This window comes from Vigna unguiculata, chromosome 8 (assembly GCF_004118075.2).
Source record: "Vigna unguiculata cultivar IT97K-499-35 chromosome 8, ASM411807v1, whole genome shotgun sequence".
Taxonomy (NCBI): domain Eukaryota; kingdom Viridiplantae; phylum Streptophyta; class Magnoliopsida; order Fabales; family Fabaceae; genus Vigna; species Vigna unguiculata.
The window spans coordinates 35,503,018-35,528,945 of NC_040286.1; the positions used below are offsets into that span (position 1 = coordinate 35,503,018).

At 33.6% G+C, this 25,928-nt stretch overlaps 4 protein-coding genes and 2 non-coding genes across 10 annotated transcripts; 4 read left to right on the forward strand and 2 right to left on the reverse strand.

The window, feature by feature from the left end:
• The first annotated feature begins 3,477 nt into the window (after nt 1-3,477).
• On the forward strand, nt 3,478-11,646 carry LOC114193506 (PH, RCC1 and FYVE domains-containing protein 1-like). Of its 2 annotated transcripts, XM_028083333.1 has the most exons (11): nt 3,478-3,555; nt 3,679-4,003; nt 4,141-4,192; nt 5,071-5,157; nt 5,913-6,002; nt 6,469-6,549; nt 6,691-6,885; nt 6,976-9,108; nt 9,826-9,972; nt 10,367-10,755; nt 11,085-11,646. In XM_028083333.1, exons 2-11 carry the CDS (start codon nt 3,990-3,992, stop codon nt 11,215-11,217), a joined length of 3,321 nt encoding a protein of 1,106 aa, XP_027939134.1. In that variant the 5' UTR covers nt 3,478-3,555; nt 3,679-3,989; the 3' UTR covers nt 11,218-11,646. The 2 variants fall into 2 exon arrangements, with proteins under 2 accessions (XP_027939134.1, XP_027939135.1); XM_028083334.1 differs by lacking the exons at nt 3,478-3,555; nt 3,679-4,003 and having other exon boundaries at nt 6,395-6,549.
• A 1,447-nt stretch (nt 11,647-13,093) lies between these two features.
• Nucleotides 13,094-13,254, forward strand: LOC114195712. Its single transcript, XR_003606545.1, has one exon. It is a non-coding gene; the product is annotated as a U1 spliceosomal RNA (small nuclear RNA).
• A 726-nt stretch (nt 13,255-13,980) lies between these two features.
• On the forward strand, nt 13,981-14,052 carry TRNAE-UUC. The gene has a single exon. It is a non-coding gene; the product is annotated as a tRNA-Glu (tRNA).
• Nucleotides 14,053-14,323: 271 nt separating this feature from the next.
• On the reverse strand, nt 14,324-18,852 carry LOC114195249 (GTP-binding protein At3g49725, chloroplastic). Its single transcript, XM_028085651.1, has 12 exons — nt 18,409-18,852; nt 18,273-18,335; nt 18,099-18,188; nt 17,893-18,005; nt 17,046-17,114; nt 16,536-16,680; nt 16,399-16,454; nt 16,241-16,291; nt 16,062-16,116; nt 15,875-15,931; nt 15,279-15,398; nt 14,324-15,204 (listed from the first exon to the last, which is right to left on the reverse strand). The coding sequence occupies exons 1-12, from the start codon at nt 18,766-18,768 to the stop codon at nt 14,761-14,763; spliced, it is 1,623 nt and encodes a 540-aa protein (XP_027941452.1). The 5' UTR covers nt 18,769-18,852; the 3' UTR covers nt 14,324-14,760.
• A 259-nt stretch (nt 18,853-19,111) lies between these two features.
• Nucleotides 19,112-22,207, forward strand: LOC114193791 (protein PATRONUS 2-like). Of its 4 annotated transcripts, none has more exons than XM_028083727.1 (5): nt 19,112-19,174; nt 20,253-20,366; nt 20,585-20,836; nt 21,646-21,674; nt 21,858-22,207. In XM_028083727.1, the coding sequence occupies exons 2-5, from the start codon at nt 20,300-20,302 to the stop codon at nt 22,053-22,055; spliced, it is 546 nt and encodes a 181-aa protein (XP_027939528.1). In that variant the 5' UTR covers nt 19,112-19,174; nt 20,253-20,299; the 3' UTR covers nt 22,056-22,207. The 4 variants fall into 4 exon arrangements, with proteins under 4 accessions (XP_027939528.1, XP_027939532.1, XP_027939531.1 ...); XM_028083731.1 differs by having other exon boundaries at nt 19,114-19,134; XM_028083730.1 differs by having other exon boundaries at nt 19,118-19,174; nt 20,241-20,366.
• A 1,612-nt stretch (nt 22,208-23,819) lies between these two features.
• LOC114193407 (mitochondrial fission 1 protein A-like) lies at nt 23,820-25,606 on the reverse strand. The gene is made up of 5 exons (XM_028083186.1): nt 25,337-25,606; nt 25,071-25,209; nt 24,845-24,966; nt 24,263-24,326; nt 23,820-24,130 (listed from the first exon to the last, which is right to left on the reverse strand). Exons 1-5 carry the CDS (start codon nt 25,436-25,438, stop codon nt 24,045-24,047), a joined length of 513 nt encoding a protein of 170 aa, XP_027938987.1. The 5' UTR covers nt 25,439-25,606; the 3' UTR covers nt 23,820-24,044.
• Nucleotides 25,607-25,928: the final 322 nt, after the last annotated feature.

The window sequence follows — 25,928 nt, forward strand, 5'->3', positions numbered from 1 at the left end:
TGATAAAATTTATTAAAAAAGTAAAAAATAACTTCACAATAATTTCACTACTTTTTTTTATCTAAATCAAAATCAAGTAAGTGGAATCATCTAGATGTAGACTTAATTGTTTAAATAATAAAAAAAATATTAGAGCACTGTCACGATAAGGATGAAAAATATTCAAATACAACAACCTTAAAATTTTCAAATATTTAAAATTCATAAATTTTAGTAAGTTTGGTTTGTCACACCAAAAGTGAGACATGAAAATTGGAATTGATAGTTGCATCTCTGATAGCTCTACTTGTTAGACGATGATGTTTCAATGTTTCAAGTGTTAATGTGTTACTGATTCATTGTACATGCATTTTCTTCACACATTTTTTCAGAGAAAGAAAAAATAAATAAATTCCGGAACATGGTAAAGGAAGGATGAACACAAATAATAATTTACGGTGATAACTTTTCAGTACATATAATTATAGAGTATTTATGCATTTTACAATTTTCAAACTTAAACAAATAATTAGTATTTTCAATTGTATCAAAAATTTTAAATCTTAAGTTAAATTTAAATTAAATGGAAATTCAATTAAAATGTATTATTAATTTGTATAATAATTATTTTAAAAATCGTGTGTATGGTAATTTTTAATTAATTGAAAATGTACAATTTTTTTAATTATTAGTATCCCAAAATCAAACTCTTTTTTTTTTCAATTTTAAAATATTAAATATACAATAATACTAATAATAACAACAATAATTTTGAAAATAAAAATATATTTTTCTATTTTTAAATTATTATTTGAATTTATCATTATATTCAACCTTGATTTTAATAGGTTTAGTTGTACTTTGTTTTTATTTTCCATGATTATTATGTGATGTTGTCTTGATTGTCCATGTTTTAATCAAGTATTTTTCATTTATTTTCATCTTATAGTTTTGAATATATTTATTCTAAAAGGATAATTTGTTTTTAGAAATTAAGGAGAACGTTTTTAGAAATTATTTGTTTTTTTATTTTTTTACGTTAAGCTGCGAACTTCACACAATGAGTATATTTATTTATAAATTCCTCATTCAACATTGCTGCTACTATATTTAATACTTTTTTTTATTCTTTTATTATGATATTTGTATTTTTTTTCTAATATCATTGGTTGTTTTCATTTTTAATTTAAAATTTAAATCTTAAGTAAGTGAGGTTTAAATCTAACGAGGGTATAATGTGTTATCTTTCACCACATTACGTGTTATTGTATAAATAAACAAATCATAATTCTTATTATATATAAAAATATGTTCCATATTTATTTGTTGTAAAACCATTTAAAATCATCAGTGTTCTCAATAATAAATTGGATCATATTCACGATCAAATATTACAAAGATATTTAATTATGTATCTTATAATATTAAAATTAAAATAGTTAATTATAATCAATATCTTTTAAAATATTTGTATTAAATATGTTTAGTCAATACTACTAATTAATTCATCATAAACAACATTAGAATTTATATGGACTCTTTATGTTGATTCTTTGCATTTATTATATATATTTTAATACAATATATATTTTTATTTTGATAAATTGATTTGTATGGGTAATAAATTAATATATCTCTTTTTTTTAAATTATTTATATCTAATACGACGACAATATGTCATGAAACCCTTTATCAGAAGAATATTATTTATTTATCGATATATTTACATATGGATTTTACTCAAATAAGTAATAAATTGTAAGATATTATAAAATAAAATATGAGTAATTTACAAGAAATTCATTAATTTTAATAAATTGTGACTTAAGTAATCTATTTTATGTGAAGAGATACTCCGCTTAAAATAATTATTTCAAACTTTTGAGTTCTATTTCAAGCTTCAAAGTGATCTTACTTAAGTAACGTTTTGGACAAAAAAAATTGAATTAGTCATGACAATTAATGAGGAAAATCCTTTATATTTATTTATTTTCAGGAGTGTTTTCTTTTGGTATATATTTAAATGTTATATTGTTGTGTAGTACATCATAATACTATTCATATAAATATAATCATGAACTTTGACATTTCAATTAAACTATCATTTAAAAGTTAATTAATCATAAAATATTAAGTAAGATAATTTGTATTGAGTATAACTTAAATATTTAATCATAAAATATAAAAAAAGTATTTGTTAATAGTTTATTATAACTTAGATGGTATAAATGAGACTATTGTGGTGATGAAGAATTAATAGAAAATCTTTTCATAAATTAGTCTATTAAAAGATACATAAATTACATCAATATATGCACTCAATAATTTGATAACAAAGTATATATTAGAATATATTTATATAAAATTTTAATTTTACATGTTTAAAGTTGATATAACTTTATTAAGTTGTTGAATTTTACAGAAGATTATATGAACTTTAGTGCATTTGATAACAATGAACATGAATTAAATATTTTGTTCAAATTAACTATATTCATAACTTTATTATTATTATTATCTTAGATTATTTTATGTGTTTTGAAACATACCTTAGCACAAAATATGACAATTTGACCAATCTATTATCCATGCTTTGAAAATATATATTTTCAACTTGTATTCGTACACACATGTTTTTATTTGCATCGTGGTATAAACTTTGGTTAGGAGTACATGCGCATATAATTCTAGTAGGTTGGCCATTATTTTTGACATGACAATTCTAGTAGGTTGGTTACAATTTTACTCATTAATAGAAACAACAATTAATACAGTAAAATATCGTAAATTGTCATATAATATCTTATTTATTTATTTTTTTACTAACAATTAAATTATATTAACATGTAATTTATTTGATTTCTCAGTTTTTTTTCTTCATAAATTTGATGTTTTTTTTATTCTTTTATTTACTACTATTATTGATAACACGCGTCATAAAAATAAATAAATTCTTTTATGATAAATAAAAAAAATTATTGTGATCTCATGTTAATCATTAAATATAAACACAGACACTAAATAAAAATACAGTATTACAGTGAGTGTTATGTTATCCAAATACATAATAAAAGAATAATATTATTATTACAAGATTAATCATATTCCACCCAAACAGGACAAAGTCATTCCGGCATTTTCGGCACTGCAATTATATTCACATGTATTGTATTAAAATCACCTTTTCTAAGCTACCTTTTTATTTATTTAATTATTTAAAATTATCTTTTTAAGTACTCATGCACACAATATTGACTCAACCAGGACCATATATATATTTCTTAAAATATTAATTAATGATTCAAAATTATTTTCGGTTTCTATTTTAGTTTATATTCTTGACATGGAAATGAACCAAACAAATTATTATTAATTTTTAAAGCATTTCCCGAAAAGAAAAAGCGTAGCGTAATGGCAAAGTCGTAAATTATGGCTAAATTTAGGGTGATTTTTAATCCCTTTAACTTTTTTAGTTTTTTCAATTTTTAAAAAAATGAATGTAGCTTGCTTCAGTTTTGAGCTCTCTCTCTCTCTCTCTCACACACACACACACTCACTCATTCCTCAGCCATAGACGTACACTGTGTTTCTTTTTCTATGCTTTTTATAATTCTCCTTCGCTTTCTCTCTCTAAAACCTCAGGTTCTCTCTCTAGCTCCCTCTCACTTCTCTCTCTCTCATCTGCAACTGATTTTGCAGATCATACTTCCCTAGATTCTCCCATTCCGTTTACGCGCACTTCCTTGCCGCGAGCTCGCCGACCTCACCGTCACCGGAATCCGCCGAGAGTCGCCGTAGTTCCTCGATCGGCGTCTTCCGGTGCAACCTAGTGCCTTGCCCCGGTGCAATCGCCGCGTCAGAGAACGCTAGAGTGGGTCCTGCGCCGCACGCAGCTGCGGAGCAAAGCTTCAATTGAGTGAGTGCGAGATGGAGCTGTAATTATGGTGGATTCGCGTCCTGGAGGAGGCTCGGAGCTGTTGGAGCGAGGGTTTTAGTGTGTGAATTGATGAATGGAAGGGTTCGGGTACGAGAACTGGTGAATGTAAAAGATTAGTGTTTGGATTTGAGGAGAAAGTGAAAGTTTCTAATTAGTGCTGTTTGTGTTTTTTTTTTCTTTTGCGTTTTTTGGTTTTGTTTTTGCGTGATTTCGCGGACTGGCAGAATGGCTTCGGATCTTAGCAGAACCGGCCCTGTGGAAAGAGACATTGAGCAGGTATATAATATGTTTTTTTTTTGTCCATTTCCTTGGAAACTTTTCTCTGTAACGTTGTGCTTTGAATTTTATTTTGGAGTACTGTTTGCTTTTAGATTTTGTTAATCTGTGCTGTGCGTGCGTTGTACAGTGGTGGCAATGTTCTTATTTTCTGTTTGTGGTGGCATTGGAACTTTAGGGTGAGGGAGGGAATAGATAATTAGCTTCATTTCGCTAGGAACTTAGAATTACGGCTAATGTTGATGAATGTCTATGGTTCGCTTGGTTGACTGCCAGCTAGGACTGTATCATCAGGTCAAGCTAGTTTATAATTGGTAGTGAAAAATCTTGGTGGTTTTGATCTGTTACTTTGAGTTTGCTTCTTTTAATTCAAATTTGAGAGTAACGAGTGTGTCGTGTTCAAAGATTTGATTACTTATTTTTGCGGGCTAAATAATTATATATTTGACTATGTGATTATTAGATTAGTTATTTCTTGAATTTGTTTCACTAATATTACTATTTATGGGGCTTTCCAATTGATCATTGTTAACTTTTATGGATTATTTGGGTGTTTGTTACCATGTTCTGCCATAGGAAGACAAGGTAAATGCTGTTTTATATGGCTCTAAAATATGATGTTTGACTATTATATTGACTAAATGACAAAAGAGTTGGATGTGCTCTTTTATACGGCCTCGTTGTAGTAAATTTTGCGATAGCATTCAGTCAGTCGTTGCTCTTTATGTTGAGTTTTGGACTTTAGCTGGCTGCTCTTGGTGCTTTTCAGTAATGATTTCCATGTGCTATGCTTAGTGATTTCTCTATGTTATAAGTCTTCTTGTATCTTCAGATATTCTATAACGCTGGCTGAAATCCTTTATTGATCTGATTGGCAGGCCATTACTGCTTTAAAGAAAGGGGCTTGCTTGCTCAAGTATGGAAGAAGGGGAAAACCCAAGTTTTGTCCCTTTCGTCTTTCCAATGTGAGTTTGTACTCTTATTTTGTAAATTAAAACGAATCCTTGTTAAAGTGTGTCAACAATTCTTTTCTTCAAAGAATTGTATTTGGCATATATAAAATCCTTGGTCTTCTACCTTTTATTTTGTATTTATTTATTGTTAAATAGTGGTGAAAATATTTATTCGAAGTGATTGTAGGGGACCTTGAAACAGACTAGACAGTGAAAATTAAGAGATCCGAATACTTCATGGACTACTAGAAAAATTACAAATATTAAAGAAAGATCAATCAACTGCTCACATTAATTAGTTTAGCTTAAGATTAGGTTTCTCAGCGGGTTTGCAGTAATGTTACGAAGTTTTGATAAAGTCACAACGATTATGGCATTGAGCTTAACATGCATTTATTAGTGTATAGTGGGATACAACTTCTGTTCCACACGAAATTAATTTTATTTGCTTATGACATCATTGTGCCAATATTTGACTTCAAAAAATTGGAGGGTGACCTTCAAAAACATGCCAAATCTTGTTAAAGCAAGCACTCTAATCCACATGTCTAGAGTTTGAACGTAAGCATCCATGGTACCTTATTGACCACCATGCCATATCAAACTCTTGTGCCATTTACGGAATCACTTTCATGCCATTTCATGGTTTGAAAGTATGTACGACTTTGTTATTCCCATAATCTTGTTTGTGGTTTACTTATGTTATTTTTTTAGATGTTTTCCAGTAACCAAAAGTTAAAATTTGATTCCTCTATTTTTTTTTTCAGGATGAATCTGTTTTGATATGGTTCTCAGGGAAAGAAGAGAAACACCTCAAACTGAGTCATGTCTCTAGAATTATATCTGGACAACGCACAGTAAGTTTTTAAGTTGAAATGAAAATCATTACATCGTTTTGCTTCTTTAGATTTAGCCAACAGTGCCTTACCATGTTGAGATAGCCAGTTATAAGATAGTTCTGTTCAATTTGATGTTTGTATGACTAATACAGTTTATGTCACCTATATCTATATGCACTTGTGATGTGAGTGTGACCACCAAGATTTCTAAATATGATCTATTTCATTATCCATCTACAGTAAAAGGTTTTGTTTCTTTAGTGTCATGAATAGTTTACAATATACTTGTTTGTGGTAACTATTAGATTGTGTTTTGCTTTAAGGAACATGATGTTTGCTGTTTCAGTGTCCTATTCTAATAAGTTGGCATTTAAATCCAAAGACATTACTCATGCCTTTTTAACTTTCAGCATCTACCGTGAATTCTTTTCAAGTGATAAGGTTCTCTGTTATGATTGATAAAAGATGGCCCTACTCTTTTCAGCCTATCTTTCAAAGATATCCACGACCTGAGAAAGAATACCAGTCATTCTCTCTTATCTACAATGATAGGTCACTGGACTTGGTACGAATTTCTTCATTCTTCTCCCTTTGGATTTTTTTTCTGCAGTAGTCCTGTTGTTTTACTTGTACAGATGTTATTGATTTTGTGAACAGTATCAATAAGTTTTTTTAGCAGTCTGATGGTTTGATCATTTTCTACTAGATATGCAAGGATAAAGATGAAGCTGAAGTCTGGTTCAGTGGTTTGAAAGCATTGATTTCCCGTAGCCATCACCGGAAGTGGAGAACAGAGTCAAGAAGTGAAGGTATTCCGTCTGAGGCTAATAGTCCTCGAACCTACACAAGAAGAAGTTCTCCGTTAAATTCTCCCTTTGGCAGTAATGAAAGCCTGAAAAAGGTATTAACATATCGTCTCTCTCCTATTTTTTCACCCTCTCAATGGCAGTTGAAAATGTTTATTAAGAGAATATTTGTTTGTTCTATTCAGGATAGTGGGGATCACCTACGCCTTCATAGCCCATATGAGAGTCCCCCTAAGAATGGTTTGGATAAAGCATTGGATGTGGTTTTGTATGCTGTCCCTCAAAAGGCTTTCTATCCTCCAGATTCTGCCAGTGCTTCAGTACATTCTGTGTCGTCTGGAGGATCAGACAGCATGCATGGTCACATGAAGACAATGGGTATGGATGCTTTTAGAGTTAGTCTATCAAGTGCCGTTAGCACCTCTAGCCAAGGTTCTGGTCATGATGATGGTGATGCTCTAGGGGATGTTTTTATTTGGGGGGAAGGCACAGGTGATGGTGTTCTGGGTGGTGGGAATCAACGAGTTGGGAGTTGTTTGGGTGTGAAAATGGATTCTCTATTTCCGAAAGCCTTGGAATCTGCAGTAGTTCTTGATGTGCAGAATATTGCTTGCGGTGGACGACATGCGGCCCTAGTGACCAAACAAGGTGAAATTTTCTCTTGGGGAGAGGAATCAGGTGGCAGACTTGGGCATGGTGTTGACTCTGATGTTCTCCATCCAAAGCTTATAGATGCTCTAAGTAATACAAATATTGAACTTGTAGCTTGTGGGGAATATCACACATGTGCTGTGACGCTTTCTGGTGATCTTTATACGTGGGGTAATGGTGCATACAATTATGGCCTTCTGGGACATGGAAATCAAGTGAGCCACTGGGTACCAAAGAGAGTAAATGGCCCCTTGGAAGGCATACATGTTTCATATATTTCTTGTGGACCATGGCACACTGCTGTTGTGACATCTGCTGGTCAATTATTTACTTTTGGTGATGGAACATTTGGTGCTTTGGGTCATGGAGACCGAAAAAGTGTTTCATTACCAAGGGAAGTAGAATCCCTCAAGGGTCTTCGTACTGTGCGGGCTGCGTGTGGTGTTTGGCATACAGCTGCAGTCGTGGAAGTCATGGTTGGAAATTCAAGTTCTAGCAACTGCTCTTCAGGGAAGCTGTTTACTTGGGGTGATGGAGACAAAGGGCGACTTGGGCATGGTAGTAAGGAAGAAAAACTTGTTCCTACCTGTGTTGCCCTCATTGAACACAATTTTTGTCAGGTCGCTTGTGGACATAGTCTTACTGTTGCACTTACCACCTCTGGCCATGTCTATACAATGGGCAGTCCTGTCTATGGCCAATTAGGCAATCCTCAGGCTGATGGGAAGCTACCAATACGTGTTGAAGGGAAATTGTCAAAAAGTTTTGTGGAGGAGATAGCTTGTGGTGCGTATCACGTTGCAGTTTTAACTTCAAGGACTGAAGTTTACACCTGGGGAAAGGGTGCAAATGGCCGTTTAGGCCATGGGGATACAGATGATAGAAATTCCCCGACATTAGTTGAAGCTCTGAAGGACAAAGATGTCAAAAGTATTGCTTGTGGAACTAATTTCACTGCAGCTATATGTCTGCATAAGTGGGTTTCTGGTGTTGACCAGTCTATGTGTTCGGGCTGTCGTATGCCATTTAATTTCAAAAGAAAACGCCACAATTGTTATAATTGTGGACTTGTTTTTTGCCATTCATGTAGCAGTAAGAAGTCTCTTAAGGCTTCGATGGCACCAAACCCCAACAAACCGTATCGTGTGTGTGATAATTGTTTTAATAAACTTAGGAAAACAGTAGAAACTGATTCTTCGTCTCATTCTTCTGTGAGCAGAAGAGGAAGTGTCAATCATGGGTCGCTGGAGTTAATCGATAAGGATGATAAATTAGATTCTAGATCTCGAAATCAACTTGCAAGGTTTTCTTCAATTGAATCCTTCAAACAAGTGGAAAGCAGATCTTCAAAGAAAAACAAGAAATTGGAATTCAACAGCAGCCGTGTCTCACCTGTTCCAAATGGGGGTTCACAATGGGGAGCATTGAATATTTCTAAATCTTTTAATCCTGTTTTTGGATCATCAAAGAAATTTTTCTCTGCTTCTGTTCCTGGATCTAGAATTGTTTCCCGAGCAACATCCCCGATATCTAGACGACCTAGTCCACCTCGCTCAACCACACCGACCCCAACCCTAGGAGGTCTTACATCACCAAAGATAGTTGTGGATGATGCTAAGAGGACTAATGATAGCCTCAGTCAGGAGGTTATTAAATTAAGATCACAGGTACCTTGCTTTATGCACTCACTGTCAATATTCACTTAAATTTAATAGAATTGTGATAAAATGGATTTAAATGGCTCTGTATCTGTATTACAACTGGTCATTTGTTTTGATGCTAATTTTTGTGAATTTGTCTGATGAAATGAGCTAAACATGTGTGATAATGAAGACAAGAATGAAGTTATATGCTATTGTGATATTATAGTATTATGCCTGGACGCATGTAGAAAGATGCATATTCATTGCAAATCAGTGAGTTACTTGCTGTATTTAATTATAATAATCTAGAAATGAATTGCAATTTGAAATCTAGGAGATCATAAGATTTCCGTGTGTGCTAGATATGAAGCATTTCCATGTAAGTTTTAATGTATTATTCCAATGCAGAACATGTAGCAATTCACAGCTGAAAGTAGTCAGGGTTTGTGATACTTCTATCTAACAGAAAGGTTAACAGTCAGTAGATATTTTTCTTTTCTTTCCCATTTTGTGTTTTGGAGGATTCAATGAATCAATTATAGAGTTTCTTATCACCTATCTAGTATTATTCTTTCATAAGTGGTTGACTGTTTGATATAGAGGATACCTGATCTCTCTTAACATACTTTGGTTGTCTTCAACTGATTCTTTCTACATTCCTTTCTCCCCTTTACTTTTCTAAACTTCCAATGTTTAAATCACTTGGTTCTGTTTGTGCCTAATGATTTTTTTCCTTTGTAGGTGGAAAACCTGACTCGGAAGGCCCAACTCCAAGAAGTTGAACTGGAAAGAACAACTAAACAGCTAAAAGATGCAATAGCAATTGCTGGGGAAGAAACTGCCAAATGCAAAGCAGCAAAGGAAGTAATAAAGTCACTCACTGCTCAGGTTGAAACTTTAACTCTTGAATTATAAATTAGACTGTTACCGTGAAAAACTTACTCATGAAGATAGCGAAAAAAGAATCTTTACGTTTAATGGGTGGAAGCCTTTTATTTTTCTTTATGAAACAAATCAGCGGTTATGTCCAGGATTTTTTTTATTAGCCAAAGCAATATATTCGAGATTGTCTGAATTAACTATAACTGACCCTAAAATAAAATTGTAAAGCCATGACATGTGACATTTACAGAGTTACAGTCAATCCTTAATCAATTTTATGCCCAGACATAGCGAATTTTTTAAAATCTTTAAGCTTGTATAGCTCTGTTCTAGTTTTGCACTGGATGTATCATAGCAAGGCTAATTGATCCAATATTTATTTGTTTGTTGTCCTGAGCAGTTGAAGGACATGGCTGAGAGGCTACCTGTAGGACCTGCTAGGAATGTGAAATCACCGTCTCTTGCTTCTTCTTTTGGTTCTAATCCTTGTTCCAATGATGTTAACTATGCTTCCATTGACCGATTAAATATTCAAGCATTAAGTCCAGAGGCAGATTTAACTGCATCAAACAACCAGATTCTTTCAAATGGATCAGGCACTGCTAGCAACCGAAGTGCAGGTCACAATAAACAGAGCCAGTCTGATTCAACAAATAGAAATGGGAGCAGAACAAAAGACTGTGAATCCCGTAGTGAAAGTGAATGGGTCGAGCAAGATGAACCTGGTGTTTATATTACGCTCACCTCCCTTCCAGGAGGTAAAATAGAGCTTAAGAGAGTTCGCTTCAGGTATGCAGTGTTTTGTAGACATTGTTTTTCCGCCATTTTACGTTTTACATAACATCAAGTGCGAAATTTGTTAATATTAAATATGATATACTTTTATAAAAGAAAAAGTAGGATATAATATACATGGTAATTTATAAAAGAAAAAGCCTTGACGAGCATTATTCATATGTCAGTGACACTTCCATTCTAATGGTAATTTAGTTACATATTCCTGTGTTTCATGTTTTGATCAATTACATATTTTCTCTGATTTACTCAGATAACTGTACATCATTTCATGATTAGCAATTTTAAAAGCTGATTTTTATCCTTTACATTGGTGAATGTAGTCGGAAGAGGTTCAGTGAGAAGCAAGCAGAGCAATGGTGGGCTGAGAATCGTGCAAGAGTATATGAACAGTACGATGTGCTGATGATTGACAAGTCTTCTGTGGGAGTTGGGGGTGAGGAGCTGGCTCATTGACACGAAAACCTGTAAATGAGATGTTTTTCATGATTTTGGTTGGGATTAGAGCAAGACCACACTGATCAATTTCATTTGGCTTCCATCTTCTAATATAAAACGACGAGGGAAGCTGGGGTTTGGCATAGTAGGAGAGAGAATAGGGATTGATTGTGATTTGTAATTCCTCTTCGTTTTCTTCTTCTTCATCTTTTCCTCTTTGATTTCACTTTTTCCATTTTTTCCCTATATGTACCTTGTGTGGGGGTTGAGGGTGAGAAATGTAAATTCTTAGTAGGTTGCAGGCTCTGCTTGAAAGGAGCTGCAGTGTAAATTTCATAAGCGAATGCATTTGCAAATTTTTCTTCTACAGGGATATAAATTCCTTAAGCCATGGGAACAACGCCACTAATTACCTAAATATATTTACATGGCCATGCCATTTCCCTACTTTTTTTATCCTCCTCTTGCAGTTATTCCAAGTCGGACACACTTGCACCTCTTTTTTATTCATCAATTTTTAATCATGTGTGTGTATTATCAGCTCCCATCAGAAGCCAAATTCTGTATTTATAAATTTAATTGTCAATTTCTCTCGATGAATATAAGAATTTAAATAGTCCAGGCTTTTGCAGACATGTAATCAACAGTACAAATTTGTCTATATTTTTAATTTCACATGACATGTCACACTAAAGAAGCGCAATGGAGCGTTCTTTAATTTTTTAGTATATAGAAGTTCGGGGAATTGATCTATTTAATAAGAATTTATTTCACTTCAGAAGAATTGTTTATGAAATATGTCCAGTAACTTGATTCCTCTCTCCATCACTCAGTGTATATAATAGTAAATTTTCTGTAAAATATTTGGTAAGTAATCATTGATACGAAATATCTTGGTCAATGTGTAAGCTTGTTATTCATTGATGTAAACAAACGATTTGTTGTTCTTCATTTTCAATCTACATTCTTATTGTATAAATGAGGCTCAGAATAGTGAGACAGAAGAAATATTCTAGGCACAGGGTAATGGGTTGGCCAAGTACAACAGATAATAACACCAAACTTTTCCATAGGAAAACATGTCAGAAATCAAAGGAAGATAATTATGTTGTGCAATATGATCTTAAACCAAGCCACAGTGTGTATACAGCAAATAGGCTAAAGAAGTCCCCTCTTTCTAAGGTGAAAGAGACACTAAGTGCTTTCGTTCATAACAGTCTTATTGCAGATGTTTCCATTACAGAGAAAAAAAATAAAATAAGGGTCTCTTTTTCTATATGGATTCGTTTAATAATAAGATGTTTAATTATGGTCTCTTTTTCTATATTTCAGAACTGTCAACTGTGTAAAGAGTTTACTCCACATACAGGATCATGTCAGGGTCAAATTCTCCCTCCTTGCTTCCTTTTCTTGTGTGCAGCAGAAGCACTTTCTGAGTTGATCTCACTGCCCATATCACCAAATAGTTTACACAGCCTAAAGTTTTGTACCAATGCACTTTGTATTACACAGCATAAAAGTTCGAAAGAGGAGAAGGAAATAACTACTTACCAACATAATGAACTACACAATAAGTATGCACTGATGATTACTGTTTTAATTCCTCCAACTTGTTTCTCTCAGTCTCTCTTCGGGCTTCAATAGTAATCTTGAATTGAGTTCGTATTCTTCATGTTATTAATGCTAAATGAAAACTTTTTGATGCATCGGATGTAGAAGAATGAAATGAAAACTTCAGCTATTCTGATATGATTGCTAAAATGCTGTTTGGTTTTGGCTGGTAATACGATAGTTAAGGGTGTTATCGTGAGAAGAAATAGTCCCACATCGATAGATTGTATTGAAGTAGTGGAAGTGATGGGTTATAAAAGAAAGGCATATGGGAAGTAGCAACATACTTACCTGGACGGGGTCAATGGATGATCAAGAAGGTCTATGGCCTAGGCATGTGACTTCCATTGCACTTAGGAAGGGTGCTTGCCTAAGGTCTGCTCAAGTGGCAGAGCCTACGTCATAATTTGTGGCAGTGGGGGCCTGCGTTCGCGCGGCCCCTTCCATTTAAGTTTAAAGTTTTCTTACATGGTGCTGGTTTATTATAAATCTAGTGCAGTTAAAATATTTTTTAATTTTTTGATATGTTATATGTTACTAGTCTGCTTATGCTACCAGTGAAGTTAACTGCTTTTAATAGTTTACTGGTTATTTACATAGTTTAAAATTAGTATTTTGTGCTTTCTGAAGTGATGTTTTGAGTGTTGATATTCTATGTTTGTTTCGTTGTTTTGTACCCATTGATGAAATTAATACTGTACATGCATCTATCTATTATGAATTTTATTTCGTATACACTGTACATGATGTATTTTCAGTTGTTTTGTTACATGTTGTATTTTCAATTGTTTTGTTGAAATCGTTGAACGTTAAATGCTGTTTCTTATATTTTCATTTACTTTTGTGTTCATATACTGCTTGATAATTTCATTAAATGTTGAAATTTGTCTTGATATGCTGCTGATAACTTGTGTTCATATACTACTAGCCCTACTAGAGTATTAAATTTTGTGACATTAAATTAGGAGAGATTCGGTTTAACATTATACTCAGTATGTAGTTGGGCTGTTAGCTCATTTGTATATAATTCTAAGATTATCGGTTATTTTAATGTCAATTAATTTAATGAACGCATCAGCGTATTGATGATTTTTATCGTCAAATAACTTGATCCTGAATATCTGTATGTTTAACTATCAAGTAAATTAATAGTCAAAATTATAACAAAATTCCATTGTCGTCCAGCGGTTAGGATATCTGGCTTTCACCCAGGAGACCCGGGTTCGATTCCCGGCAATGGAAAATTGTTTTATATTTTCATTTTTGACATTTTTTTTTCTCCTTATTCCATCATTGTTATTTTTGCTTAAAATAATCCTATAATTGAGTTTTAATTATATTTTTGGTTCTTTTGTAGTGTCAATTCCTCTTTTACACCACAATTTACAGCATATATACTAATTTCATGAAAAAATAAACTTTATTGATATCTCACTTTCTTTTTTCTTGTTCCATCATTCTGATATTATTGCTTCAAATATACGTATAATTGAATTTTCAGCAGAGACAATAATGACATCGAGCTAACCAAACGGTGATAAGCAATGACGTTTACATCCGTGATTCTGTTGTGTACACAAAATTGTAGTGCAACAATCCTTTCAAATAAAATCTACTTTTAAAACAAATGAATGAAACTATGTAGTTATTTGTGTACACCACTATTCTGCTATTATTACTTCAATTATGCACCTATTTTCTTTTTTGGCAGGAAGTGTATAACATATGTAACTCATTACATCAACTTTATTTAATTTTGAAGTATTAAATTATCATCCATGGAAAGCTCATTAATGGCAGATAGCGGCAGAAGAAGTCCACATTAACATGAGCAGCTTCGAAGTACTTCATCTGGATTGTAGAGGCAATACTGTGTCCCTTGATCACAATTCACTACTTTTTGATGATGAAACTTGGACATGGCAAGGAAGCAAGGAAAGACTGTCCTATCTACTGTTCAACTGCTATGCCAGACTCCTGATTTTGGGGGGGCCTCCATTTTCGTTCATAGATGCTTCTTTCAACCACCTGTGCACCCTTATTATTCAGAACACTAAGTTTCTGATCTATCAATTCGAGCAATTCTTGCAACCCAACTCCTGTGATAGCAGATGTTTTCACATGTGGACCAGATGGTCCAATTGAGTTATCTTTGTCCAGATCACTGTGCTTTTCAATCGACTCATTTTGTCGGTCACCTTCATCGACTAAATCATCATATAACCAACCATCAGAATAGTCTTTTTCTTCCATGGTCTCAAAACCAACCTCCTTCATGCCTTCATTTTCTGCTAATAACTCAGATTTTACATCATCTTCTTCTACCTTGAAGTTGTCTTCATCTTCACCATCAAGATATTCATCAACGTCCATGCATTCTTCTTCCATATCAATCTGAACATTTTCAGAGATATACAGTCAACAGTTGTTTCTTGCAATTTTGTAAATGAGTTATATACTTGTATCACCTTGTTCCAAACTTCAATCATATTCTGAAGCTTCTCTTCTGACACTCCTATTTGTCGAAGAACTTGTAACACTGTTGTTCGATGCTCATCTAGATTGGGAGCACTCGAATCTACAACATGCTTCAAGGAACAATAAATTTAACAGTTGACCTGTCAATTACTAAATAAAATACTAAATTCTAAACAGTTGACTTTTGTAATTTTCAGAGCAATAGTTGCTATAAAGACAAAAAATGACTATAAAATGCACACTCATTCATACTGTACAGAAAGTAACAGTCCATGAAAAATAAAGAACAGCCAGAAGTATGAAGGCAAAAATACAATCTGCACTACAAGCATAAATCGACCATAAGGATATTTGTAGAATAAAAACTCATAATATGAAAATCTTCGATGCAATCACCAGCTTTTTATTACCGTTCATTTTTAATGTTTGCCTTTTATTTTTCTCCAATTTTAATTAAGGGATAAAAGAAGAAATTTGTGAAATTTTGAGACTGGTATCAGAAATAAAATCAGGCGAGATGCAAAACACTCTAAAATACCACTTCTGTTTTCATCTCAAGAAACTAAAAGGAATTGAAAAATCATACCACAAGCAGGTCTGCTTCCACCACTTCTTCTAGAGTTGCATGAAATGCTTCCACCAACTACAAAATTAAAAGAGAGAAAAGGTTAAATTAGAATATTGTCACAGAAGAATGTCGAAGAATATTATTGATAAAAATAATCAGGGAACAGTTTCGCTGATACGACAATTTGCTCATGTTTCAAAATTACCTGTACAGGCAAGTCAGATATGAATCCCACTGTGTCACTGAAAAGCACTTTTTTTCTGAAAGAAGAAATTAAGAATTTAGGATAGTGAAGCATGTGTATTCAACACGACCGGCCAATGTAAAAATGGAGGGTACTGCAGCCAAGATTAGAAAGAAATGGTAAATTGCAGGTCAAATTACCCTGAAGGAAGAACTGCACTTCTTACTCTTGGATCAACTGTGGCAAACAATCTGCAATTCATGTAATGCTGTTAAGTATTTAAAGTGAAAATAATAGCGCTAAAAATTATATTAGAATTAGACGATTTAAGTGCACAAGGGTATGAAGGTGATTTTACCTACAGTCGCTATACAGATCACTGTCTGATAACTTACTTACTAATGTAGATTTTCCCTGATAAAAACATGTAGAAAGGTATAGAAATTATGATTCTAGTTAAAATAAGTACCTAATACAAATATCGAGACCACTTACAGCATTTGTATACCCAACAACAGCAACAGTGGCTAAGCCTTGTCCAGATGAACCTCCACGCCTCCTGCGACCAGCTCGCTGCAAAGCTCGGGTGCGGCGAACCTCTTCAATTTGAGATAATAAATAATTTCTCCTCTCCAGGATTCTAAAGGTATTTTACACTTTAGTGATTCAATTATGAACAACATAAAATCATCATATAAACTGTTAGATTTCACATCAACAAACAGATCATATTCCATACTCGTGATTTATATATCTAATGACACTCAGCGCGAGTGTGGTCAGCAGAATTGAACTTTAATTCAATGCAAGGTTAAAGTCACATAATTCACCCCTTTGAAATATTTGGATCAAGAAAATACAGCAACAATTTGCAATGGCGTAATGCAATGAGAAATTGAAAAATAACCATGCAAATAACACCAGGAAACCATGAGATTTACTGGGAAAACAAGAAATACATCCTTAAGAATATAGTATGCAAAAAAATTAATATGACAGTCATACCTTCGTCGCTGAAGCTGAAGTTCAGTTTCTCCAGCACCACTCATAAAACCTTGTCCCCCACTACCTCTCCTGAAATTGACAAGAATTGAATTTAGAAAATGTTACTCTAACTATCAATTTACTACTACAATAATACAATAGACTAGGCCAAAGGATACACAAATTCAGTGAACAAGTGCATACAAGTATATGTTCATAAATTAGTGGAAAGAAAAACTAAATTCAGTTTCAACCTTGTTCATACTTCGTAACAGCAAGGCATATAAAAAATTAAATAGGCATGAGTGGAAAAAATTGGAGATCTAAACAACATGTAAAATAGAAAAAGATAGATTCCCGTGAACAATTTAAGTTTTAAAAAGTCAAGTCATCATATAATAATATGCAAGAATGAGTCATGTTTAACTGAAGTAATATGTGCCTGTGCCTGATTATTGTTGTTGGATAACCCTCTGAAGGGACCACAGACAACTTCACCAAATTTGAGGAAGTGTTGTCCATAGCCAACATCACACTTATGAAATACGTAAAAATTCTGCCAGGCCCCAAATTTCTATAATCACTTATGCATGAAGAAAAAAAAAAACGGTCCAATTCAAAGTATATCATCGTTCTCAAAGAGCATAGCGAGAAATCCTAGGAGCATATCTGTAACACGTTCTTTCGAACAAACTCCATAAAATTGGTTGGAATTCGTTGAAAATCACAAGTTTGTGTAGGTCTCATCTCTTATTTGATAAGCATCTCTCATCATTTTGTAGTTCTTAATAAATGTTAAGCAACAATCGAGTGTGTTAGAGAGCATTGGCAGCACTCCTTACAGCAGAAAATAAAGAAACAAACTCACCCTCGAGCGCTAACAACTTCAGCTTCTCCAGAAGCACCAAACGTGTAGCGACCATCAGGGCCGCGAACACGAACAAGTCTGGTCTTCTTGTAGGACAGAGCAGCGAGTTCAGCCTGCACTCACAGATGCCAAACAACAAACAGTAACAATGCAACAAAACAATCAATCCTTTTCAACTCAAGAAGAGCACATCAAAGATAACCTACCTGAAGTTTCGCTTCCTTGGTAAACGCATGGGCATTGAAAATCTCAATGATAAGTCCCACACGGTCCAGCACGGGTTTCCCCCAAGCTCTCTGCCATATACGAAAACCTCAATCACCATTTCAATGCAACAAAATGCCTACAAAATCACGTCAAACCAAGCAATACATACTTACCTCAAGATTCCGTTGCTGAATCCCAGACAGTATCGCATTTACAAAAACTGCATCCACCTCATCCTGTAACACACGAGTTACACACTTCACAGTATTTTGAGATCGAATAACAGTCACACGAAACAGACAAGACAACCTTAGACTCCGCAGCAGCATTCACGTGACACTTGATGTTATCGACCGTTCCGTGGCCGAAATAGGAGTCGGCGCGTGGGACGCGGTTCTGAACGAGCACGTGAGGTGGCAACGGCTTGTCGAAGAAATCGGTGTGGAAATAGCCATCGCGCTGGTCCTCGAGGGAGTTTGCCAGGCACAGAGCTTCGTTCAGCTTCGCCTGCAACAGCTTCTCCGGCCGCACGCGCGGCTGAACCACCAGAAGCTTCGGAAGCCTCGCACGTGCACCCTCGCCTTCGCTCGTGTACAGCTTCTTGCAAGAGAGTGGGGTTTGGAACTTTCTAGAACATCCCCGCAGTGCAGAAGAGAAGCTTCTCAACATCTTTGTCTCTCCGTCTGAACTTGTTCTTCAACATTGGCTTAACCAGGAAGGGTTTTTGGTATGTGAAACTACCTTAGTGCCCTTCATAGAGTTAACTAAAATTATGATGTTTGTAGAAGAAAATAATTTGGCGGTTTTTTTATTTTATTAAATTCATAATTCATATTTCGGTAGAAGATAAAGCATTTAGTTGTGAAAGTGTAATTTGTCTATGTAAATAATTTTTTATCATTATAACGTGAAATTAGACAAATAAATATTTTAAAAGTGTATTTAATTTTTCCACTACACAATACTAGTTACACAATATATATATATATATATATATACTGTAGCGCGCTCTAACAAGAACTTCAAAAACAATAGGTGAGGTTGCTTTTCTTCTTCTTCCTCTCCATTCTCTCAGGTACTGTTGTGTTACATATTTTTATTTATTTTTCTTCATTTAACTGAATAATTAGTAAACCTAATTGCAAATATTGATCACTTTTCATTACTGCGTTTTTCACTTCGATTGCATCATCGCGTTCGTTGCTTTTAATTTGTGGCTTTTGGTGTTGCTATCGATCTCACTAATTGTCGCTTTTGCTTTTGGTCGCTGGTTTCTCAAATTTATTCGCAATTGATGCCGCAGGATCTCATTCACCATTCTTCCTGCGATTTTGGGCTAGTGCTATCGCTTCCGCTCTCCTTCTTTATATTTTGAATTTAATTTCTTTAATTTCTTTAATGTTTTTGTATTCAAGTTCTTTAATGATTTTGAATTTGAATTTATGTTGCTTGAGTTAGTGTACTTGATTCATACATGGAATTTCAAACCATACAAGTAAACCTAGAAACCTTATGGTGTTGACTATGGGAAAGAAAGTATTAGCAGTGGTATAGGTATTATGTTCCTTGGGAGTGATGTATTATTTATACTAAAATCGTTATTTTTTTTTTCACCACATTAAATGATTTAGTAAGAGTAATATGGTATTTTTTAATACTTTTTTTTTTCTTTTAAACTCAGAAAAGTCAGATTTCTGCCTCCTCCATTGGAATGTTTTGGTGGGAAATTTGACTAAAAGTCATTCTCAGGAAATATGGTTTATTCAACATCTCTTTTTTCGAATTCTTGTTTTGTTCTCATTTCACCAAAGAACCCCTGCACTTATTTCAATTTGAAATTTGTATATAGGTCAATCTGTAACCATTGGGGCAATCTTCCTACGTTATGCAAATCTCTGCTACTGCTACTGATATTTTATCCCTGGTTTCATTTGAAAAAGTTATTCGAATTTGATGTTGGTGACATCGATCTAACTAGTCAGTGCTTGCTTGAGTCAAAAGACTTTCTTACCCTATTCAATTAAAAGAGATTTTCACAACTCATTCCTTTTAGATTCTTATGGCTAATTCTTTACTCCTTATGTGCGATATTGCATTGTTCACTCTCATGCGTTCATACTTTATGAACTTTATTTTTTAAGTTTGTGTTGCAGTGTCCAGTAACAAAGTCTTTGCTTTCTAAAAGAGGTGAATCAGGGTAATGGCTAAATTTGTTGCTCCTGGAAACTTGATGATCAAAGATGAAAACTTGGGAATTCATTCCAAAAGTAAGCCTTTTATGTTGCTTGTAACAACAATTCCCAACAAGTAGAGTGGATTCTATTGATTGTCATTATTACTTGATTACTGATGAAAAAGTTTTCAACGAATCAACTAGTTTAGAATTTGTCTTTACATTCTGTAACATTATTGGTGAAACATTTATCTTTTATTACACTCTTCTCTTACTATATTGGTTTTGTTTATTCTTTGTTTGCTTGGGTAGAGATTGTCAACTCGAAGAATTCTAAGACAGGTGGAAAGAAAGGTGGTTCAGGGATTGCAAGCCGAAAAGCTTTAAATGATATAACAAACAAAGCATCATTTCACCCTGAAACCTCAATTAAGAAAAATAATTTACATAAGGAAGATATTAATGTAAAGGAGGAAATGTTTTTGCATGATCACAAGAAATGCATTGAGGCTCAAAAAGCTGCAATGAGAAATTTCGATCTGGAGACAGTTCTTCCAAAAGATGGTAATCCTTCATACCTTGATTTTACTTCAGCATTCAATGGGTGAATGTATGTTGTCCTTTTAGAATTCAGAATTTTTTACTTTTTATTTTCAGTTACCTTCTAATTTTGATATCAACTACATCAATGTCTTTGGTTTTAACTTTAAACTTACAAGTAAACTGTTGTCTTGAGTTTTAGGATGAGATTGTATGTGCGATATATTGGCATCAGTACGTTCTTAAGTGAAGTAAATATTTTCTAGCTCTCTTGTATTAGAGAATACCAGAATAGTTGAATGGCCACCATAGAAGCCCTTTGGCACTACATAGTGGAATTTCTCAGATCTGCAGTTCCTTCGTCTATTGTGACCATTGTCGTTATTAAAGTTGCAGCATGTGTTTTGCATCCTCTTGTCATCTCTGACGAGCCTCCACCAATTGAACTTTCAAGTTCACATTATGCCCCAGTTTTTATGTATTTTATTTGCGTAACAACGTAACTTTTTAAACGTATATTTAGACTATTATGTGATTTCCACTGTATGCCTACTATCCACTGTATGATATAGCAAATTATCGGCTTTTTGCCATGTTCTGCAACTTTCAACCCATACACTATGAGAAATACAATGAAGATAGGGTTGGCACGAGGAACTTTTGACAAAAAATATTTCTTGTAAATTGAGTTCCCTTAAGATATATCCGAATAGATTCCTACTCAAACTTTTGGTGAATTAAATTTGGATGCCCCTCCCAGTCTATCATATTGATGGTTATTATTGTCATGAGATTATATTTATAAATTTCCTAACCGAATTTTATGTCTGCAGATTCCATGTTTATTCTAGAGCAGATAAAGGTATGACTATCTTTCTTTCACCCATTTTACTTTTAGGTCTGTTTTGGTTACATAGATAAGCTGAAAGGATACTTTGAGAACTACTTCACTGTCACACACACACACACAGCAGTTAGTAATCTATCACTAGAAGTTTATATAAATTTACGCATTTGTTTGATTACACTTTACTGTTATCTTTAGGTTCCTGAATCCCCTCGATGCTACCCGGAACCAGTAGAATTGCCAATGTCTGATTTTTCTGATTGGTTGGACTATTCGATGCAGTGGAGCTCTCCTCCATCATCTCCATTAGCATGGGACTCTCCACCATCACCCCTTGCATGGCAAAACAAAGCATTTGAATTTGTTCTGAAGGAAGAAATTGATGCCTGCGTGTAACCTAATATCTCTTCATGTAATACAACAAATGGAACCCCACCGTTTAAACCTCATATTTTTTAATTCTCTCCTCAACCTTGGAGAAAAATCAGTTTAAGAAGTTTTGTTCGACAAGTGAGGAAAAAAACAAAGATCAAGCCAATTCTTAGTTACCTGATTTTGGTGCTGAATAGAAAACAAAGAATACCATGGCCTATCAAAATTAAGTAAAAGCATAGACTAATGCTTATTTTTATTTATTATTTCACTTAAGAATGAAACTCTTTATAATTAAACACAACCAAATATGAAATAGTTGTTTCCTGTGAGGAGGAAGTTGCTGGGAATCTTCCTTCATTGAATTACCTTGTCCGGATAGGAAGTTGCCCATAAGTTTCTCCCATATAGTTTATTTTGTTTGAGTTACAAGTTTTTCTCCAGACACTATTGAATTATGTCCATTCAGTAAAAGGTGGTGCAAGACTTATCCTACAATTTTTATAATAAGAAAATTAGGTAACCTTGTATCAAGAAAATTAACTGCATACAAAATTTTCCATCTAAAACAAAAAACACGACACAACGATGATCACATTAATAAAATCAAAATATTAAAGAAAAAAATTATAAGAAAACGTTGGTTAAATTTTGTATATATTTCAGAAAATAAATAAATACTTCATACTGTATTTTGTTTCTTTGTTTTTAAAATTATCAATTAGGTCACTTTTTTTTAAAAAAAATGTAATAATTTAGTCTAATTATCTTGTTGATGTGTCCTTTTAATCATGTAACACATCACCAACCTACATTAACATATCAATAATACATTTGTTTCACCTTTTTAATCATGTTCGATAAAATCGACTAGGTTATTTCGTTTTTGTAAAATGCAACCTAATTAAAACTTTAAAAAATAATGGGATAGTGTTGAAAATAACTTAAATAGTAGACTTAGACTATTAGACCAAAGATGTAACAATATTATAAAAGGAAAGCTAAAACATGATAAATTCAGAAGATGAAAATATTTTTTCTAGCTAATTTTAACTTTTTGCATTTCAAAATACTTGCCCATTCAAAGCAATATTCGAAACTATAAATAGATACATGATACATTTATTCTTAATTGTTTAAAAAATAATTTCCAAGAAACTATTGTGGAATAATTTTAAAAACTAAGAAAATTAAAATGTTTTTAATCCTGTAAAATATCCTCTTTTTGGTTCTTACCACTTTCATATTATTTTATTTTAGTCCTTATAACATTGCATTCTTGTTCTTGTTCAAAAAATTTGTAAAACATTTGCTTTTAGACCTGTCGATTGTTTTTTTTTTTTTTGGAACAAATTTAAATAAACACAGATTAAAAACAAAATGACGAACATTTTATAGACAAAAAAAAAATTAAAACCATAAAAATAAATTTTACAAAAGATCAAAACAATTTTTCAGAGACAAAAAAAAATAAAGCAATACTTTGAAGACAAAATGCATTAAAAAAAATTGAAAAGATGGTCAAACACGCCTTATCTATCCTGAATGCCCTTAGAACTATATTTATAATCAATTTTAGCAAAGTATTCACTAATGTTGACTTAGCTAACTAACTTTAGATCGAATTGTTGCACAAAACTTGCTTTCATTCTGGTCATTCTTTATCTAGTTGAATGAGTGAAGCCTTCAACAAGGAACATCAAATTATGGATATACATTATCTAAAGAATGATTCAACGTGCAGGACTGCATTATAAGGGAGAGGGTATGGACAGAAACGAAAACATATAAAAAAAAGAGTAAATTATAACCATGACAATATTTTTTCAATGCCAAAACATGCAATAAATCTCTCAAAATCTCATCTAGCACTTAGATATCATATCCACCGCTTTGTACACATTATTGTTCACATGTTCTTTTTCATAAAAGTAGTAAGATGCAGCAAATTCCCAGTATGATATATGTTTGCCTCTTACATATCAGATTATGTGTTTGAGAGAAAGTATTCTGTCACTTTTTTCTAGACACAGCTGCTGCAATCCCACCTGCTATAAGTCCCACAGCAGTAGCAGCAATGCCTAAGCCAATTACACCATCTGCAATGAGAAAAAAAAAAAAAAAGTGTCATGGTTTCATCAGTGTCAAGATCAATCTGATTTCCTCTTGCATTGAAAAAAAAAAAATGCAGCACAAAATTATTAAGTAAATCATGAACGATTGAGGGTGACCTTTTGTGATCTTATCCTCGATTGCCTTCTTCAGTGTCACTGCCTGCCTCCAGTCGGGTGCAATCTAAGGAGAAAACACAACAAATTATCACGATGTCACATTAAACTATATAGATGCAAACATGTGCTGCATCATCATCAGTCATATCATATATAAAAAAATTTGATGATGCGCTTTGTCCTTGCTTGGAATCTGTTGTTGGATTTGGAGAGAGATGGCAAAAAACACCCAAAACTTAAAAATTGCAAGTGGTAAAACAATATTAGAAAACATGGTTAGGTGTTATGCTACGGACACAAGCCAAAAACAACCTCCTTCAGATGTAAAACGACACACAACCTCTCTCCCAGGCCAGTGACACTTGTTCTCCACACAAAAAAAGGTTAAATCATTATGCTGAATAATTATAATTTAACTCCTCTAATATGTGCAAAGATATGTGAAACTGATGCATAAGAAATTACAGAGGAGATTAAAATGTGAAGATTTAGATTCCTTACTTTATTCATACTTGCTTTAGAGAGGCCAAATCCAAAATAACACAGAGACAAACATAAATAAATGGATGGACAGACACATACCGTGAGGCACCTGTCAACAAGATCCCTACTCCTTGAATAGTCACCATTTCTAAAGTATCCAACAGCCAGAAGATAAAGCTTCTCCCTTTGCTGCAATGGCTCCTTTGTAGAAGGCAAAGATGCTGCCGTTTCCATGTACACACACGTGCATAAATACATAGATACATACATGTTATTTACTATCAATCAATACATACATACATAGGTTTATAATTGCATTGCATACCTTCAAGCATGGCTATCCCACGGTGCACATCTTGGGGATGTTTGGAGTGCACAAGAGCCCATGATAAACGCAATAGACAATCTTGCATCTGTTCATCAGAAGATAGTTTCTCTGCCTCCAATACCTCCTTTTCACACCCCTGCAAATGCATGCAATCTCAAACACTCAACACACAGAAACATATACATGTGTGATCGGTAACAAATTGAATGAATAATTGATGAACAAGTTTGAGATTCGGAATGGAAACCCTAAGAAATACATACAGAGACGATGTCAGAATCGCAATAGGGTAGATGGTCTTTGCCGGAGAAGAACTGACCCACCGAATCCATGATCATCCCTAGCTTCGCTTCAATCTTCGCCATCGAATTCAACGACCACCGAGTCCAACCCAATTCAACTCACTCTATTTGACTTCCAAAAACTCGCTCCCTCTTCAGATAAACTCAGACCAGACCATTTAGATTTCACGCGAACACCGCCTCCTTGATAGTACTATGTTACTCGCATAAATATATTATTATTATTATTTATTATAATATTAATAATAAATATTTCTTTTAATTAAACCAATTGTTATACATGCATTCTACAATAATGTATTTTTTATTGTCGCGTCTTGAAAACTTAAGAACGAAGTCTGGATATTGTCAGACACGTGTCTTGTGGGTCCAGAAAACAGCCCACTTGCTACAATTTCAAACCTCTTCACACATTAACGCATGAATCCAACTTCACTACTTCATCTATTATTGTTATTATTAATTCTTTTTTTCTTCGATCTAGATTTTTCTTTTAAAGATGTACATTAAGGTTTTGCGTTTACCTTCTAGAAAAGATAATGTTTATTATCAT

Coding starts and splice junctions, on each gene's coding strand:
- LOC114193506 (XM_028083333.1), top strand. Junction 9,109..9,825: donor TTATTAAATTAAGATCACAG/GTACCTTGCTTT, acceptor TTTCCTTTGTAG/GTGGAAAACCTGACTCGGAA. Junction 10,756..11,084: donor CTTAAGAGAGTTCGCTTCAG/GTATGCAGTGTT, acceptor TGGTGAATGTAG/TCGGAAGAGGTTCAGTGAGA.
- LOC114195249 (XM_028085651.1), bottom strand. CDS start 18,768: ATGTTGAGAAGCTTCTCTTCTGCACTGCGGGGATGTTCTAGAAAGTTC. Junction 18,189..18,272: donor TTCAGCAACGGAATCTTGAG/GTAAGTATGTAT, acceptor CGTATATGGCAG/AGAGCTTGGGGGAAACCCGT. Junction 16,681..17,045: donor CTTCAGCTTCAGCGACGAAG/GTATGACTGTCA, acceptor AAATACCTTTAG/AATCCTGGAGAGGAGAAATT.
- LOC114193791 (XM_028083727.1), top strand. CDS start 20,300: ATGGCTAAATTTGTTGCTCCTGGAAACTTGATGATCAAAGATGAAAAC. Junction 20,367..20,584: donor CTTGGGAATTCATTCCAAAA/GTAAGCCTTTTA, acceptor TTGCTTGGGTAG/AGATTGTCAACTCGAAGAAT. Junction 20,837..21,645: donor GACAGTTCTTCCAAAAGATG/GTAATCCTTCAT, acceptor TTATGTCTGCAG/ATTCCATGTTTATTCTAGAG.
- LOC114193407 (XM_028083186.1), bottom strand. CDS start 25,438: ATGGCGAAGATTGAAGCGAAGCTAGGGATGATCATGGATTCGGTGGGT. Junction 24,967..25,070: donor TGGGATAGCCATGCTTGAAG/GTATGCAATGCA, acceptor TGGAAACGGCAG/CATCTTTGCCTTCTACAAAG. Junction 24,327..24,844: donor TTGTTGACAGGTGCCTCACG/GTATGTGTCTGT, acceptor TTTTCTCCTTAG/ATTGCACCCGACTGGAGGCA.